Source organism: Chanodichthys erythropterus, chromosome 3 (assembly GCF_024489055.1).
Source record: "Chanodichthys erythropterus isolate Z2021 chromosome 3, ASM2448905v1, whole genome shotgun sequence".
In the NCBI taxonomy this organism is placed as follows: domain Eukaryota; kingdom Metazoa; phylum Chordata; class Actinopteri; order Cypriniformes; family Xenocyprididae; genus Chanodichthys; species Chanodichthys erythropterus.
In genome coordinates, this window is record NC_090223.1 from 51758327 (window position 1) to 51778152 (window position 19826).

General features: G+C 40.5%; 1 protein-coding gene across 1 annotated transcript; it reads left to right on the forward strand.

Moving 5' to 3' along the window:
- Positions 1-10242: 10242 nt before the first annotated feature.
- LOC137017957 (tripartite motif-containing protein 16-like) lies at positions 10243-18803 on the forward strand. Its single transcript, XM_067382767.1, has 6 exons — positions 10243-10909; positions 12274-12369; positions 12463-12696; positions 17083-17242; positions 17565-17612; positions 17852-18803. The coding sequence occupies exons 1-6, from the start codon at positions 10337-10339 to the stop codon at positions 18361-18363; spliced, it is 1623 nt and encodes a 540-aa protein (XP_067238868.1). The 5' UTR covers positions 10243-10336; the 3' UTR covers positions 18364-18803.
- The last annotated feature ends 1023 nt before the right edge of the window (positions 18804-19826 follow it).

Consider the following 19826-nt stretch of genomic DNA (forward strand, 5'->3'; position numbering starts at 1 on the left):
TCGTGGACGACTGAACGGATCTCCTTGCTGCAGGCCTGCCGGCCTCGGCCTACAACCCAGCCATGTGCTCAACATCCAACATAGAAAAGACTGGCAACAACTTCAGACGAAAACATCAAGAGTTATCCTCAACCTGCAGATCTGACGCTCCTCAGCCTAAAGGCATCTTGCAACACTAAACAGCGATTTAGTATTGATTTGTAAAACTTACCTTTATCAGCAAAGGTATTTTATTACTGAGGAAACTGATGATTCTTTTCCAGATTGTCTTTGACATTTTCCTATAGCTCCATTAACAGTTCCATTAACTCGATCATTACTCATTCTTACCTATGTATGTGTGTGACCTTTGTGTATGTTATGTGTTAGTTTGTTAGTTTAGCTATGTGTTTGTGAGTTAGTTAATAAAGACTGTGCACAAAACATATTTGGTTCTGACTCCGTCTGCTAATAAATTGTCTCTTAAGTGATTTAGATCCTGACTACATGCTCTGAGTAGTTCTGTACAATAAGAATGTTGCATTTACATAACCTGGAAATGAACATTTCGTAGAATTAAACAGGACATGAACAACAGGTCATTGCACTGCTATGTGCTACAATGGATGCTTAAATACATCATCATGCACCCATTCAGAAAGACAAATGTACAAGTTTATAATGTTTAAAAACATACTTTGGATGGGTTCGTAATAAGTGAGATGCTCATGTTATTAGCCTCCTCAAACATTTACTCATGACACATAGCAACACAGCTAAAAGTATTCCTAATATGTTAGACCATTTACTGAAAGCACCTACATTTACCTTTTCAGATATGCCTTCACAAGCACCTGTAAGGGCTATTTGCGACACACAAAATAGGATTTTGCAAGGTTGTTTAAAAATGTGCTATATTTTTGTAATTCCGCTAGGTGCCACTAGTGTCACAGAAAAGTACATATACTTCACATTTAAAAGCCCACTGAAGTGCCATGAAACTAGTAGCATTATTCAATGTGTTGATGCAATATCCACTGAAACAGGAAGACAGGGCAGCACATATTGAACAGCTCTTCCCCATTTTTAAAATAGCCAGTAGCATCTAGTTTATATCACAGCTCGGCCAGAGCAGCTGAGCTCAGTAAAGCAACTGTTTCTCCTCCTAATTTCCTCCATTATCGCTTTATAATACAGCATTCTGTGCAGAATTCATTACATTTTGTGGTCTGTGCCACTCGCTCTGTGCTATCATGTCTCTGGGCCGGAGCAGTGCGTGACATTGACATGAAACCAGACCTTATTCACCCCAATGGAAAACATATTTACACTGTCTAAATCATTCCCTAGGGCCTAGTGCACTATGTGCCATTCACCATGTAGAAAATAGTACATGTGTGAACAAGTGGCCGATTTCAGCCGCAGATTCAGGTGGCGGGACACTTCAGATTCTAGTGAGCATCTGATTAGACGGAAAATCTGATGTAAAACTGAAGTGCAGCTTAATGTAAATCATTGTTCCACATTGGGGTAACTGAAAGACTGTACGTTTTGAATGATTATATTTTCTAAATAATAATACATTTTGTCATTGTTTTGGAGTACACTATCTTTTAGGTAACAGATAGGCTAACATATTCATACTAAAAGCCACAAATACATAGTAAATTTCAAAATTCAACAAATTCAACAGTTCATAACTATTTTATATTTTGGCTAAATGGTGGCCAATTCCTATTAATTAATTCTATCCTATTCACATACAAACTGCTATTTTGTATGAGTCACATTATACAAATTCATATAAAATTGTCACCTCGTAAAATACTTATGATGTCTCATGAAATTGGGTTGTGACAATATACAACCTGAACTAACTTAGCTGTGTCATAAAAAGGTCAAAATATGCAAGACTTATAGACAAACATAAAGGTCTGCAGATGCCATTTCCTGTTTCTGTATATTGGTTGCACCTGACTTTGGCATACTTCCCCAATAGTATATGTACATATACTGTACAGTATGTGTTATTTGTGCCCAGGTGACCTGCTACTTCCGGCGAGATTCTGAAGTGAACATCTGATGGACTCTTTACTTTCCCTTAAGGCCACAGGAGAGGACTTGTGAATGGTCAGCGAAGCAATGCAACTGAAAGACACATGACAGTGACATGTATAATAATACACACATTCATACTATATGTAATTTAGTCCCACTGAGGCGAGTTGTAGTGAACCCAACCACAGTTTATTTACTCCTCCAAACATAAATCCACACATGAACAAAATACAAAACAAAGGCTTGGCTTGGCTTGGCATGGCATGAAACATAGTGCTCACCCACAGTGGTTACAAAGACAATACTTGACCAAGAACAATGGCTAACACGAGGGCTTAAATAGACTCATGACATAACAATATACAACTAATGAACCGATGACACCTTAACACATGAGAACAAGGGAATCACATGATATTATCACATGGGGACATGGGTAACACATGACAACAGGGAGCACATGGCAAACATGGAAACATAGCAATGAAAACATGAAAATAAGACATGACTAAACTGTAAATATGAAACAAAACCAAACACCATCTGTGACACTATATAGAACATGCATCCACATTATGAAATAGTGCAACTTTTTAGCGAATTCGCCCCAATGTGTTTGGTAACTGGAGGACCTTTCTCTGGCCTCAGCAGAGCTCCTTGAGCCCTTAAGCTCCCTGTGCTTCTGGGGTTAGAGGTTCTTCACGTTACCATGGCAATACATCCTCCAGAGAGGTAGATAAAAGTTCTCTTTGTATCCATGAGATCCACCATCAACCTTTAATGGGCTAATGTGGGCAGAGGATAGATTTTGCTTTATTTTGAAGTTACATCTGAAGTAACATCTGGGAGACTTGTGAAAGGTGAATTATTTTATATGATAACTGTTAATTGTGTCAAAAGCACGGGGAGGGTGTTGGTATACAGCCCTTGTTTGAAAAGGGAAATTGTAACATGTTGTGAGAGTTTTCCACCAGAACCCCTGCTGCTCTCGGGTCTCAGGTGTGATTTCAAAGACTTCCTCTGTCTTTCATGTGGAAGTTCTTCCTCTACTACATCTTTTCTTTTTTCTTTATAAGGAGTATGTTAGGAGCGGCGACATTCCCCACTAATAACTCAAAACCACGTGGAATTCCCATTGTGTTTTGTGTATATTTCTCTCTGTTTCAGTCACATGGCCCCCAGAAGTGTTGCAGGTCATGGTGTTTCTACAGTAGTCTCAGTTTAAAGCATCTTTAAGGTTGTGGAACAACATGAGGGTGAATAATTAACAACAGAATTTTCATTTTTAGGTGAACTAACCCTTTAATGCCTGGCTCACACTACAGGAGTTTTAGGCCGATTTATGCCCGATTTTCCCCTCCCGAGAATCTGAGAAAAAATCTTGTCCACGACCTCGATCGGTTCCGATGTTCGGTGTAGATTATCTGGTAATGTGAGACGTTCACAGATAAAATCTTGCACCTCCTGATCTGATCTCACACAAATCGGGCTCACCCCGATCATATCAAACATGTTTGATATTTATCGGGATGACCAAGATTGTAATAACATCAGTACTGTCACAATAGCCAATAGGAAACAAGTATGCGACGCGACGGAAGTGACAGACATTTCGAAATGGCGACCGCGAAACCAAGATCAAGGAATCTACAATGTAAAAGGTGACACTAGCGCTTTTGAACTACAGTAGGCAGGCAATATTATAACGATAAACATTCTAGCACACTACGATAGTAATAAAGGGTAATTTTTACCTCCATTTCTCGCTGAAGGACAATCCACGTTGAGCCCGTCTCCTCAACCATTTTTTCATCCACACTCGTTTATTCTTCCGCTTTTGTGTTTTCTCACAACAAACGATTATTATTGCTACAGCAAGTTTCCTTGTTTCAGTAGCCTATCCATTTTGTTTACATCTGCTTTCGATCTGCTGTGTAGATCACGTGACGCGCTTCCTCTGGCAGATAATCTTAATAATATTTTGTAGTGTGAGATGCTCCGTGAATTTCAAATCTTGTAGTGTGAGCATGTTTAAGATTTGAGGGAAGAAAATCTGCAAAGATTCTCCTGAAGTGTGTGCTGCAACCAGATTTTACAATTGGATAGGATTTTAAAACTCCTGTAGTGTGAGCCAGGCATAAGACAACACACAAAACTGACAGAAACGGTCTAAAAATCCTCAGTTCCATTGGCTGATGCAATTTGCCTGGCTTCATTAGTCTGCCTCTGGCATCAAATATTTCATGTATTCAGAGTTTTATGTAGTAGCAAGAAAATAAAGTATCTCTTCTTGTCTCTGTTGTTATGCCTGCGAAATGTGGTAACTGGTTTAACTTAAGTGATCCCTAGAATGCAAAGTGGGTCAAATTGACCTGGCATGCTATGATTTTTTAACAATATTTTATAAATAAAAAAATTTGATATTCCATGAATAGGGAAAAATGTATCACCAAGAATGCATAAAAGGGGTTGAATTAATCCTTATTCATTCCCTATGGAATTTTGACTCAACTCTGGATACATTTTTGGTGAACTCTGCCCGAAAGTTAAGCTTAAAAAAGTGAAAATGTTAAGTGTTCTGTCTCTTGCTGCAAATATCATTTTCACATCATCTCTAAGAAATGTGGGGAGAAGAGTTGGATTAGAATATAATTTACAGTATATCTAAATTAGTTAACAGTTTTTATCGATTGCTAACACAATTCATGAAATATTAACCATTTTCACACAACTAAACACAATCTCAGAACTACACACCAACTTCTACAAACCTGAAACTGTCACATCAAAATCTAATATTTTATTCTCAGAATAAAACTTTGGCCTCAGCTGACACACAAAACCTGCAAATACTACTAACACTAGTGAGATTCGAATTCAATTCAAAACACTAAAAAACCTCTTATTGGGATTCAGGTATGAATTTGCAGCTCTGTCTATTACAGTACAAAATAAATGAAAGAGTGCAGATACAGTAAAATACAACAATGAGCTTCAGGGAGAAAAAAAAAATCATTACACTTCTGTAAAGTGATCTTTACAGTAATGCCCAAGAAAAGAAAATTTCAAATACCAAAGAATTGAATATGGACTCGGTACGCAACATAATACAGTATACTGTCAATTACAGTTCCGTAAAAAAATAAATAAATAAATTCAGCCTCCTCTGCACCTTCGGCCAAATGATACTGTGCACAGTACTGTAACAGTTTATTGATCTTCTGACAAAAGATTTTCTCTTCCTCCCTTAGGCAGTCTTCTCTCAGTTCTGAAAAAAAAAATACTGTACATGTAAAATGAATTGGCTACAAATAAATTTGACTGAGGGTGCACAACATGTGGTACAGTTTACTGTACACAGAATAGTGAAATTTCCCTCATCTAAATTACTGTTACTGTGTACTGTAATTAAAGTATACTGTATGTGTAAGCAGTATAAAACCCTGTAGATGATTCTTTCAGCTCTCTCTCCAGTGTTAGGATGCATTTTCTAAAGCACATAATGACCTGTGCTCCTATTTATATTATCCTGAGATTCTGATCAGGGCTTAGCATGGAGAAGGTCATAGCTGCTGTTCTTCATATACTATAAAAGTTCGTGGGAAGAGTGCTTCAGCTTTAAGCCATGACTAGATTTGCTGACACTGGGGAAGCAAACCTAGTCCAGGTGAAGAGGGACACTACAGTGGTCACATCCTACCATATACGGAGGAAATTGTGCAAATACCCATATGGACTGATCCTAGGGGCAGTGGTACATATGAAAGATCTCTGCAGTAGGTCCTGCCTAGACAGGGATTGAACTACTACAGGCACAGAGACGGAGCAGAGCATGGTGCTGCAATGGTGCTGCAAGCAAGACATCAAGCCAGCCTTCCTTCACTTTACCCGTTTGTAGCAAACACACCAGAAGAAACCGACTCCACCCAGAGATTGTAGAATCTTATGAAGGTATAAGGTGTTGCCCAGCTGGCAGCTCTGCAGATGTCTGCCAAAGAGGTGCCATGCAACAATGGCTAGGAGGAGGCAACACTAAGAGTGGAATTAGCACTTTATGTCTGTGTGTATCTAAATGAAGAAGCTTTGATTAAAAAAAAAAAAAAAAACTTTTTAATATGCTTCAGATTATCACAATACTTTATTATCAAGATGTGTAGTCATAGTGCTATACTATCACCAATGAGATGATATTCATAAGACATCACCTATAAAATCAGAGATTAGACTCTGAATGAGATCAGTGAATAAGACTATTACATGATTATTACATATTTATAATCAGTTGTCACAGTCACATGGACTTTTAGTTTGTTTGTTTGCATTGTCACATGTTCCTTTGTTCTGTTTCCCGCCACATTCCGTCACCATGGACACTCATTGGACCACACCCACTTGTTAACCTGTCTAGCTTGTTTGTGTCAGTGTATTTAAGTTCAACCATCGCTGAGGGAGTCTTAGTGGAGTTCGACGGGATGGAAGCGAGCCCCACCCAACCCCCCACCACTGAGAGTGAGTGTTCGGCCACCGCACTGGAGAGAATTTTTTTTGATGTTGAAGAGGTAGTCTTGTTTTTCCCTCTATCTCCTGAGTCTGTCTATGTTCCTGTCTCCCCGCTGGTCCCGTCCAGCCCTGAACTGTCCGTCTCCCCGCTGGTCCCGTCCAGCCCTGAACTGTCCGTCTCCCCGCTGGTCCCATCCAGCCCTGAACTGTCCGTCTCCCCGCTGGTCCCGTCCAGCCCTGAACTGTCCGTCTCCCCGCTGGTCCCATCCAGCCCTGAACTGTCCGTCTCCCCGTTGGTCCTGTCCAGCCCTGTATTCCCTCCCAACCTCCCTCATCCACTACCTCTCCAGCACACCTTGGACTCTGTTTTTTGTTTTGGACCTTCGTCTGCTCCACAGTTTTTGCCCCAGTCCCCAGCTATTCCTGTCATCCCTTCATTGATGCCTCCCATCAGTCCCTCTGTGCCTCCTCTCAGTGGTGAGGCTACAACTCGGGCCCTCTGGGATTCATCTCAACATGGCTGTGAGAAGCCCTTGGCTCCGCCCTCTGCACACTCCAGTCCTCCTCGATCCGGCGTCCCAACTCCTGCGCCTACGCTCCTTCCTCCCTCGATGCCGGCAGAGATCGTCGGACTTTCAGCCTCGCAGGACTCCCTCAGTACGTCGGCTCCACCTGAGTCGGGCATCGCTACACCTACGCCACGGACTTACGGGCCGGTCGTTACACTCCGGCCCTCCACCCCTTCGTCTTCGGCCAGCTCATCCCTCCCTCAGGCTCCACCTCCGCCCTCGGCCGCTCCTGCTCACCTTCAGCCCTCTGGATCTCTACCATCATCTCGGGGGATCGTCACTACGGCTATGTCGCGGCCGCCTAGATCTTCGGGGTCCCTCCACTACATCGGCTCTCTGGCTTTGCGGTGGGCTTCATCATCAGTGTCGCCGTCACCTCCGGTCATCCCTATGGTGGCTCCAAAGATCTTCGCTCCATGGCTCCTCCCTCCGGCGCCGCCACCATGGGACGCAGTCTTAGCTGTGGCCTGGGTCAGCTCACAACATCTGCCTCTGCTCAAGGCTCCACCCTGGATCACTCCACCAGAACCCCCTCCTGCCATCCCCTTTGATGTTACTTTACGGCGCGAGGACGCGCCTTTCCGGGAGGGGGCGTAATGTCACAGTCACATGGACATTTAGTTTGTTTGTTTGCATTGTCACATGTTCCTTTGTTCTGTTTCCCGCCACATTCCGTCACCATGGACACCCATTGGACCACGCCCAATTGTTAACCTGTCTAGCTTGTTTGTGTCAGTGTATTTAAGTTCCTGTCTGTGTTCAGTTGTTTGTCGGGTCTCGTTTGTATTTGGATGTGTTTAGTGTATGCTCTACTCTGGATTCTGTTTCTCCCTGTGGATAATCTAGTAAAGACTTATTATAAGTTACTCTTCCTCGTCGTGTGTTTGATATACCAGCATCCGTAACATCAGTAAGTAGCCAGTATTGTCTTATCACATTTTCTCTGGCTTTTCTTCCCATAACCACAGTTACAACAGCCATAGAAAACTAACATTAAAAAAAAAAAAAAAAAAGTTAGAACGACTAACTAAACACTGACCACCATGATGGTGACTTGAACGTTCTTGTGTTTATCTGGTAAAGCAAAACAGTTTCATTAGTTGGCTACATCCAGCGTTAGCAACAGTTCTGGCAGGTCACATCGGTCAAGCTCGCATCAGCTGACTCCCAGGTGACTCCCATCTACCTATAGGAATAAGGTAGCAAACTAAGCAAACTAATTCCCTGAAGCAGACTAATTCTTGAAATATATGTACATGTTTAAGTTATTGACATTAATTTTATATGCATATGTTGGTTCTGTTCTGTATACCCTAGGGTGGTTATTGCTGCTTTCCCTGTACTTATCCATGCTAAGCTGCATGGATGCACAGGAAGATCTTGCCCGGAAGAGAACCATACAGCCAATACAAACTCTATGCATTTATCAATCATACATGACGATAGTGGTCCTGACAGAAATTAGTTAACCCTTAAATGCATACCTCGGGTCTTTTGTGACCCGGGACGTCATTCACTACCCTCCTCCTCGTTCATTTTTTAAAGTTAGACATCAACTTTCTTGGTATTCCTCAATCAATTCATTATAAAGAGTATAACAAGAAAAAAAATCATAAAATCATAAAAGAATGCCTATTTTTGTATGCATTTTTTGTAAAAATTGTATAGGGTCGCAAACGACCCGAGGTGTGTATGAGTGTACATATATTTTTCTGCACAACAATAATTTAATCTTAGATGACGGAATAAGTGCGATTCACCTTTATTCCACAAGGTTGCAGTGTCTGATACACAATGCTGAAGTGACGACTCATTCAGACAGAAAACGAAATAATAATAACAACATGAAATGGCTCAGTGATTTACTGCAGAGTAAGTACTGAACGCAATGAAATATGACTGTAACTGTTACTGGATGGATCTGGTGAAGCTGTTAGTGATCGAAATATTGATTTTGAAGATGTTGAAAATGAAATAGTTTTGAGAATACGTTTGAGATCGCGAATGGGCTCATATTCGTTGACCAGAAACATAAAACTAGCCCATTATTTGCTGAATGTACTGGGAAATGAGCTCTGATGAGGACAGTGATGATGGCATAAAACATCTGCTCAGAATGAGCCCTTTCAAGCTCCAAAAGGTAACAAAATACGATTTATTTTATTCTTCTGTAATTGTTACTCTAATATCAGAGGAGTTTTATATTATTGCGACAGGTAGAGATCATTCCATGTTAGATATTGATCCGGGTCGATAACGACCCGAATATGTAAGAATGATTGGCGATGCATTTGGGTTAACATGAACTAAGAATACAAATGAACAAGACTTTTACAGCATTTATTAATCAGTTAATGCTCATTTAAACATTTACTAATACATTCAAAATTAAAAGTTGTATTTGTTAACATAGTTAATGCACTGAACTAACATGAACAATGAACAGTTTTATTAACCACTTTTAACAAAGACTAATACTGTAACAAATGTATTGCTAATAATGTTAGTTAATACATTAACTAATGTTAATGTGAGACCTTATTGTAAAGTGTTATTGTTTCTCTTTTCTTCAGTGATTCTGCTTGTTATCATCAGGTGTCTTCAATAACGCTCAATCATCACTCAATTTATCCCTTTATTATCTGATTAACTCTTACACTGCTTCAGCGTTACTTTAAACACTCTGCAGGTGGTTCCCATATAAATACCAAGCAGTGTTAATTTAACCCTGAGGATTTTGTTGTGCTGCATCCTCAATAAATAAGCTACAGTTAGTCTAAAGTTCAGCTGCTAGAGTTCTTAACAGGGCAAGACAATATGATCATATTACCCCAATTTTATACAATGCTTACCTATTAAGTTCCATTTCATTCGTTGTTAGTTAACTGCATGATCTGTATTATCTTAGAAAAGTACATTCTGACATACGGACATTACTTTGATATAGTATGTAGAAACATGCATTTCTTATTTGTAAATACAACTTTGCTTGGTTATTCACAAGCTCTGAACTCATAATTACAATGTTTTTGACTCCAAATGAAGGGTACATAAACACAGCATGAAAGTGACTCTCCTTGACCAGGAATGAGGAAGCTGCTTTACAGACACACCTGTTTTCCACACATCACTCAGAAGCAGGAAACTATTTCAACTCTTCAGTTCAGGAAAACAGAAAGTGAAAATATTGTTGAGCTGTTGTGTGTTTGTGTCTCTCTTCTTGCTGTAAAATGGCAGAAGCCAGGATTTCTCGGGATGAGTTCATGTGTCCAGTGTGTCTGGATCTCCTGAAGGATCCAGTAACCATTACCTGCGGACACAGTTACTGTAAGAGCTGTATTATGGACTGCTGGGATCAGGAGGATGAGAAGAGAGTCTACAGCTGTCCTCAGTGCAGACAGACCTTCAGTCCAAGACCTGCTTTACGTAAAAACACCATTCTGGCTGAAATGGTGGAGAAACTGAAGAAGACTAAACTTCCTGCTGACTGTTACGCTGGAGCTGGAGACGTGCAGTGTGACGTCTGTACTGGAAGAAAATACAAAGCCGTCAAGTCCTGTCTGGTGTGTCAGGAGTCTTTCTGTCTAACTCATTTTGACCGTCATGAGGAATATCACTCTCGTAAACCACACAAAGTGATCGATGCCACTGGACGACTGCAGGACATGATCTGCCGTAAACATGATAAAGAGCTAGAAATGTACTGTATCACTGATCAACAATGCATCTGTGTGTGGTGTAAGGAGTCTGAACATAAAAACCACAACACTGTATCAACTGCAGCACAGAGGACAGAAAAACAGGTATGAACTGAGAGAGATTGTTTACACAAAAATGAAAGTGCTGTCTTCATTTACTCACCGTCATGCCGCTCAAAACTGGTTTGACTGACTTTGTTCTGTGGAATTTAAAAGATGATATTTTGAAGAATGTCCCATCTATTTTAGTCTATACATTGAAGTTTCAAGCTCAAAAAAGGAGAAAAAAGCATAAAAGTAATCTTAACAACTCCAATGGTTAAAGAAAGAAGTGCTCTTAATTGCATTGACATGAACTCTTAGTGTACTTCAATTTAAAACTACATTTAAGAAAAAGAAAAAAAAAAAAAAAGAAGAAGAAAAAAAATGTACTTGGAGATAATATAATATTAATGAAATGAAAGTCCAAGTGCGCTTAAAGAGAGACACATTTATGACTTTGTTTTATAAGTACATTTTGTAATAATGTCAAATTATTATTATTTTTTTTAAATCTTTAAAGTACATTTTAATAATACTTCATATTTCAATTAAACTCTTTTGTTATGCGATAAAGAAGTGTACTTTAGTTTGATGTGTTGACATATTAAAGCACATGTAAAGTACTTGATTATAATTAAACTGTAGTGTTTTATTCAATATATTTATAGTTACTAAAGATTAAATGTACTACAGTGCAACTCAATTTTTATAGCATATATTAGTTTAGCATGCATGCTTGTCAGTACATTTGACTGTACACTATTTATTTTACGCATATTTGAAGACAATAGAATTATGAAATTACATTAAGATGTATTTCAGTTCAGCTAAGTGGGTCAAAAATCAATCGTAAGTTCAGCTAATTGCTTATAATATAAATGTAAAATATAATACATATTCATTTAATGGCAATTAACATGCAATTATGTGTCTTACACTTAATTATATTATTTTTATTATTTCCATAATAAGCAAACTTTTTAAATGTATGCTACTTTTAAAAGAGCCAAGTTTTGATTCAACTCAATGTACACAAAGCCCAAATCAAATATGATGACATCAAACTTCACTGGTGTTTGTGTCATGACATTATGATGTTTAGTCACATGTCTGAGACATTCTTCAAAATATCTTCTGTTTTATCCCACAATAGACAGAAAGTCATACAGGTTTGGAACAACATGAGAGTAAATGATGACAGAATTAAAACTGTATGGTGAAATATTCATATAAAACTTGATACTGATAAAATATTGCTGACATTTCAGTTTCATTCATAATCTCATTTCAGGAAGCTATAATCTGTGGTTTGAACCTACAGTATAAACTTATCATGCTTGATCTTTAACCCTCCACCAATTCTGGATTCATGTAACTTAGTGATAGTAGTTTTAAGTGTCATTTCCTGTTATTGGTTTGTCCTCCAGAAACAGCTGAAGGAGACGCAGATGAAGATCCGTCAGAGAATCCAGCAGAGACAGAAAGATCTTCAGCAGCTGAGAAAGGCTGTGGATTCTCATAAGGTGAGTCTGGAGAAGAAGAGAAGTTTGAGACGTCTCAGTTTGGATGCTGGTCCCGCTGAAGCCACTGTGTGATTGTTATGTGTGTCTTAACAGCGCTCTGCACAGACAGCAGTGGAGGACAGTGAGACGATCTTTACTGAACTCATCCGCTCCATTGAGAGAAGCCGCTCTGAGGTCACACAGCTGATCAGAGATCAGGAAAAGGATGCAGTGAGTCGAGCTGAAGGACGACTGGAGCGACTGGAGAAGGAGATCAACGATCTGAGGAGGAGAGACACTGAGCTGGAGCAGCTTTCACACACACATGATCACATCCATTTCCTGCAGGTAACAGAGATCTAGAAGAACAGGATCATAGTGGACTTGAGCAAGAGAAACCCAGTGCCACTAACTAGTAAAAAGTTGCAAATAATGGTCAATCTACTCATAGACTTTGAACTGATTTTCCTACAATGTGTCTCCATTGATCCGCTCGACCTGTTACACAAACATTTATGATCTTAGCAGATGTTTTATCATCCAAACTGTTTCTTAGAAAGTTCACACAGTCCCTTGTGAAAAAGTGTGCTTAATAGTGCTGAATGTGCACTTTTAGTTAATTACTTCAAATCTTAAAAAGTATACATTTAAAAATAAATAAATAAATACTGGACTTGCAGATAATATAATATTAATAGTACTGTGAATTGATAGAAAAAAATAACCAATTAACATTTTCAAATTTTTCTGTAATTAATCAGGATTAAAAACAATAGAGTTATTAATATTTTTATATTGTAATAATTTCACTGTTACTCTCAATATTAATGTAGAAAAAACCTTAAGACAGTATATTTACATATCTTTAATGGCATCTTTTTATGAATGAATGCCAGTATCACTAATACTGCTACTGATGTAGGACATTTTAAACATTAATTATAGACATTCATCATTACTGTTACGGTTACTGGTATACTAAGCACAGGACGAGGAGATAGAGTCAGAATAAGTCTTTACTTGGAAGGAAACAGGAATCCACAGGAACATACACCAACATAGTACAAACAATACCGGACAACACAAGACTAGAAACACGGTATATATACACAGGATAACAAGGAGGGTAACTGGGAACAGCTGGGTATGATGATGGTGGTGATCAGTTGCCATGGTGACTAACTAGTGGCAGGAAATGGAACAACAACAACAACAACAACGTCCAAATGAGACCAGAACAGAGTGTACATGTAACATATCGCCCCCTCCTGGAAAGGCGCGTCCTCGCGCCGAGGAGAGGGGAAGAAGAGATGGAGCAGACAATGTAGGAGGCGGTTCGGGAGGCGGACGGCTATTTGGGAGGAGGCGAGGAGCAGGAGTCCAGGGAGGTTTAGGTGATGGTGACCAGGGAGGTGCAGGTGGTGGTGAAGTCCAGAGGGGAGCCTTGAACAGAGGAAGTAGCGAAACCATCCAGTACACCACTGACGGGAGGAGCCATGGTGGTGTATTTCCATACGTCACCATGGGGATGATCGGCAGAGGCAATGACATGAGCGTAGGAGCCCACCATGCAGCCGGAACAAAGACTTCAAACGACCCCGAGGACCTTGGCGACCGCAACAGATCCGCAGCGATGACCCACTGAGGTGGAAGCGGGTATCCAGAGGGCAGAGGTGGAGCTGGAGCGACCGAGGGCAGAGGTGGAGCCTGAGGGAGGGCGGAGCTAGCTGTTGCAGAAGGGGTGGAGGGCCAGAGAGCAGCGACTGGCCAGTAAGTCCGTTGCAGAGGCGTGGCAATGTCCAACCCAGGCGGAGCCGACGTGCCGAGGGAACCCAGCGAGGCTGAATGCCCAGTGGTACTTGCTGAAGACGAGGGAGGAAGGAGCGTAGGTGTAGGAGCCTGGTCGATGGGTCGAGGGGGAGTGAAGAGCTCTGAGGTTGGAGGCGGAGCCCCAGGCTCCTCACATCCAGGAGGAGGTGGCTCCCAGCAGTCCCGAGGTGGAACCATACCACTGAGAGGAGATGGTGAAACTGAGGGGCTGATAGGAGACAGTAATGACTGGATAGCAGGCGTGGCTGGTGACAGAGGAGGAGTTTGGAGTGTGCTAAACAGTTCAGAATATGAAAGAGTCCCAAAAAAATTTTTGAAGAGGTGGTGGAAGAGGGAGGCTGGGAGGGGCCAGAGACTGTAGTACAACAGGTTGCATATTCACCTCTTCCAAATCAGAAAAAAATGTCTCCAGTGTTGGCCAAAAACTCACTCTCAGTGGCAGGGGGTTGGGTGGGGCTCACTTCTCTACCCTCGTAATCCACTAAGATTCCCTCGGCGACGGATGGTACAGCCAGCTCGCACACCTGGTCAGTCCCGTGTTGCTCAGGCTCCGTGGCGACGTCCCGCTCGGTCGCTCTCGTAGGCGCTGGCTCGAACATTGCGGCGAAGTCCTCTTCGCGGTCTGCGGTGGGCTCATGCTGCCGATCCTCGCAGTCAGGGTGCTGATGGCTGTGCACTGGAGAAGGAGTGGGACTGGCGTCGGAGACATCCACGGTCATCGAAGATCCACATGACGCCAGCACCCACTCCACATAATCACGGAAGCTCCCTCGAGGTCCTTCCCCAGACAGCAGTGCTTTTCTGGAGGTGTTGAGGCCGGCATACAGGAAGTTGCAAAGGCTGCTCTCCGGGAAATGTGTAGATGGAGCTAGAAACCAAAAAAATTGTCCAAATGTGCCTCGAGGGAGTGGTCCTTCTGCTCAAGGCATACTAACAGAAATGCGGGTGTGTACATGGTGAGGGGAACGGAGAGTGAAACGCGAAAAACACTGGGACGGAAAACAACAAACACACGCCGCAAACTGTATAACTGTTTCGGTCCAGTATTCTTTTACGGTTGCTGGTATATTAAGCACACGACGAGGAGATAGAGTCAGAATAAGTCTTTACTTGGAAGGAAACAGGAATCCACAGGAACATACACCAACATAGTACAAACAATACCAGACAACACAAGACTAGAAACACAGGGTATATATATACACGGGATAACAAGGAGGGTAATTGGGAACAGCTGGGTGTGATGATGGTGGTGATCAGTTGCCATAGTGACTAACTGGTGGCGGGAAATGGAACAACAACAACAACAATAACAACGTCCAACTATGTAATGTAACAATTACAGTGTAGTTAAAAGCTATCAAGTTCAACATTTATTAATCTTTTAAAATAACAACTATTAAATTTAATTTAAGTGAACATAAAACAATCTTTCTTCACATAAACCCATTGATATAATAATAATTATAAATGTCATATTTACCTGTGGCCTTCAGAATACAGAAACTGAATAAAGTTATCCAGCATTTTATAGTCTTACCCGAATAAATAATATATTAAATATAGATTAACCCTTATTAAATTCAACTTTGTTCTTTGATTAACATATAATATATAACATATAACATATAGTGACAGACATCACAGCAACTGGTTTGTTAGGCTGCTGTGACTTAAAGGGCCGTTTCATAGTCAACGCATCTGTACGCATACGCGTCCCCAAGGCTACGCATCGTTACGCTTCGGCCGTCATTATGCGTCGGTGCGTAGCCAAATGTGTCGTCCTAGTTTTTGATACGCGACGCGCCGATGCACGCAATACCATGCGTTGTCGGTGGGGGCGACATTGCAAGTATTGTACATTAATTCAAGTATATTGTGTTTACAGAAGAAGAAGGTTTGAATACAATGGCAGGCGAAGAGGAAAAATTATGCGAACTTGTATTCATCCTAAAATACTGGAAATGTCTCTCCTCGTCCAGGCTTCGCATGGGAAGCACCAGAGACACAAACTCCCCATCCTGATCTCTTTTTTGATTTAAAGGGCGAACATACCACCGTCTATCTCTGCATTGCCTTTGTTGCCGCCGATGTAAAATCAGCAACAGAATACACTCCTCTTCAGTTGCCATTTTGATCTGAATATCACCCGACTCTACTACCCCCTGTTGGGTGAGTGGTGTATTGCATACACGCATCGCCCGTGATGCTTGCGTCCACTGTTTAGACTATGAAAGGGAGCGCGTCGCTCGCGTTGCTTGCTTGCATTTCTCGCGTTGACTATGTAACGGCCCTAAGACCTGCTGCTGCCGAACATGACGCGGATCTGATTTTTTTATTTAGAATTATTTTAATTATAATTTGAAAAATAATTAAAAGGTTAGTTCACCCAAAAATGAAAATTCTGTCAATTACTCATCCTCATGTTGTTCCACACCCGCATGTACTCGGTATACAAATTATTCGGAACACAAATTAAGATATTTTTGATGAAATTCGTGAGCTTCCTGTCCTCCGATAGACTGCAACACAACTACCACTTTCAAAGCCCAGGGTTCAATCTTAATGTTATGAAGTGATGAGAATACTTTTTGTGTGAAAATATCAACCAAAAATTTTATGAATTTATTCAACAATTTCTTCTCTTTTATGTCAGTCTCCTATGCTGCTGACATAGTAAACACAGTACAGCACTTCCAAGTTCTATGTCAGAACACCAGCTTAAAATACTAGAGTTTTTAGCATTTAATGATGAATATGAGAAGAAAGTATCTGATTGTGTGATGATTGTGTATCTGATTGTGTGAAAGTGGATTGAGGCGAGTTAGTGAAGATCAACAAGAGCCGCATAGATCTGATATAGAGCAGGTTATTGGCTGAAGTTTTGATTTGTGTTTTCTGTAGAGTTTCCAGTCTCTCTCAGCACCTCCTGAATCTACAGATGAACCCGACGATCCCTTCAGTTTTCTCTTCTCTTTTGATGACATGAGAGAATCTGTCCATCAGCTGAGAGACAAACTGGAGGATTTCTGCAAAGAGGAGATCAAGAAGATCTCTGACAGAGGTAAAGACCTGCACCTCCATTATACAGACATGTGTAGAAAGATCCTAAATGTGAACATACAACGGTTTCCGAAATATTTCTCCCATGGGGACTGCTGGCTGGTCCACACAATGTAGGTGATCTCAGGTTTTACTATCCTTGTGAGATATTTGATATCCGATATGTGTGTTTTATAAATGAGGCCCCTGGAGATTCATCTTCTCGCAGAAATGATCCTGCATCATCTAATATCATAGAGCATCATATTAGAAATGTCTTAGAAATCAATGTATTTTATCTTGTCATTTCTCTTCACACTGTTGATGTCTGTTTATTTCCACAGTCACATTCACCAACATTGTTCCCAAGATCAAGAACGACTTCCTACAGTGTAAGTCACTAAGAAAACAAGCAGAAAAACTCACTGAATGTGTTCATGTTCTCCCTGTAGAAGGTGAAAGAAATCATGATAGAAGAGTTTAATAATTGATCATGTAAATGATGATTCAGGATATCTGGTCAGCTGAACTGAGACACTGATGATACACTGAACATTGAGTCATGAAGAATTCAGATACATTAAAAGATCAGATTCATAATTCCTGATTCTGATGTGTTTCTCTCCATCAGATTCCCATCAGCTCACTCTGGATCTGAACACAATGAATAAACACCTCTGTCTGTCTGAGAGGAACAGAGTGATTACTAACACTGACACAGTCCAGCCGTATCCTGATCATCCAGACAGATTTGATCATTTTTATCAGGTGTTGTGTAGAGAGAGTGTGAGTGGACGCTGTTACTGGGAGATTGAGTGGAGTGGGAATGTGTCTATATCAGTGTCATATAAGAGCATCAGCAGGAAGGGATCGGGTTATGAGTGTGAGTTTGGATTTAATGATCAGTCCTGGAGTTTGGATGGTTCTTCCTCCAGTTCCTCATTTTGGCACAATAACATACGCACTGATCTCCCTGTAAAGTCCATCAGCCCTAGAATAGGAGTGTATGTGGATCACAGTGCAGGAACTCTGTCCTTCTACAGTGACACAATGAGCCTCATCCACACAGTCCAGACCACATTCACTCAGACACTCTATCCTGGGTTTTGGGTTGATTCTGGATCATCAGTGAAACTGTGTTGATGTTTCAAAACTTGACTGTGTCAAGTTGATCAAACACAGGGTTCATTACAAAATGAACAGATTGAGGATAGTGTGATTTTCAATAATGAAAGAACAGAAACAGATGTGAACAATGTAAGAAGTAAAGATGTGGAAAATTACATTAGTAGTGGAGAAAATAGTGTAAAACAAAATCAGAAAATTGTGCTGCAGAAGATGAGAGATGAAGAAGCACTTTCTAAGATTTAAGATATTGGGCCACAAGTGATGGAAAACATGAACTCTTGAGAAGAATTGGATGACTTTCTTGACTCAACGTTTATTAAAATTGTTGATGTAAAAAAGTTCTCTCCAAATATGGACAAATTTATAGTAGTGTTGTTGTTGCAAAAAACAGTGAGCTCTGAAGTTTTAGATAAAAAGAAAATATTCCAGCTGAAAAGATGCTAATGAAATTAAGAAAAATAAAAGTGCAAGTTCACAAAAATAGTTACTCTGTGCTTTTTCTTTTCTGTCTCTGTCTTCTTCTTGCTTCTCTATATGGGTGTGTGGAGGGTCGGATCATTAAATATTACAGTTTCTCTCAATTGCTAACACAATTCATGAAACAATTCACCATTTCCTCACAACAAAACACAATCCCAGAACTACACACCAAACTTGTACAAATCTCAAACTGTCACATCAAAATAAAATATTTTAGTCAAAATCATATTCTCTTTGGTCAGAATAAATCTTTGGCCTCAGCTGACACACAAAAACTGCAAATACACAGACTACTTTCATTCCTAGTGAAGACTAGTGAGATCAATTCAAACATACTGTAATAGATATTATATACATAATCATTTATAATTAATTTACATGATTACATTAGGTTACACCAACAAAATTATTTTTTAATGGTCAGATTAGTTTTGCAGTTTTTGGTCAGAACTGCAAATTTCAAATATGATCTCTCACTGTCTCAATGAAACCACAGCAAAAAACAGAATATAATCTTTATTTATTGCTACATGATCTGGGCTGGTGCAATTTGTTTTCTGCAACATTCTCACAATGTCATCACCAAGAGAGTAATCACCAAGAATCTCATTGATACAACTCTAGAACAGTGTGCTGTATGTGACTGTAGAAAAAGACTTCTATGCGCAGGGTTTGTGCGCTCGGGTGGGACAGTCCATCTGTGTGAATGGGCAGTGGAGTGTGTCCTCTACCAGAGTTTCTGTGAGGCTACATTAGGTCTGCAGGGAGAGGAGAAGTGAAATACTGTATAGAGACAGGACTGAAAGAATTAAGCTGCTGTGAGTGGATGTTGACAGCATACAGGGCTGAGGAGCATCTATCATTTAGCCTGGTGTTTTAACCCCTGAAGATGCAGAGCCCCTCGGGACCTACGCTTGTATCTTCTCCATGTTCTAGAAGGCTCTTATCTTATGCCATCAAATTGAAGTCAGAGCAGTGGACACTGTGTTCTGAACACT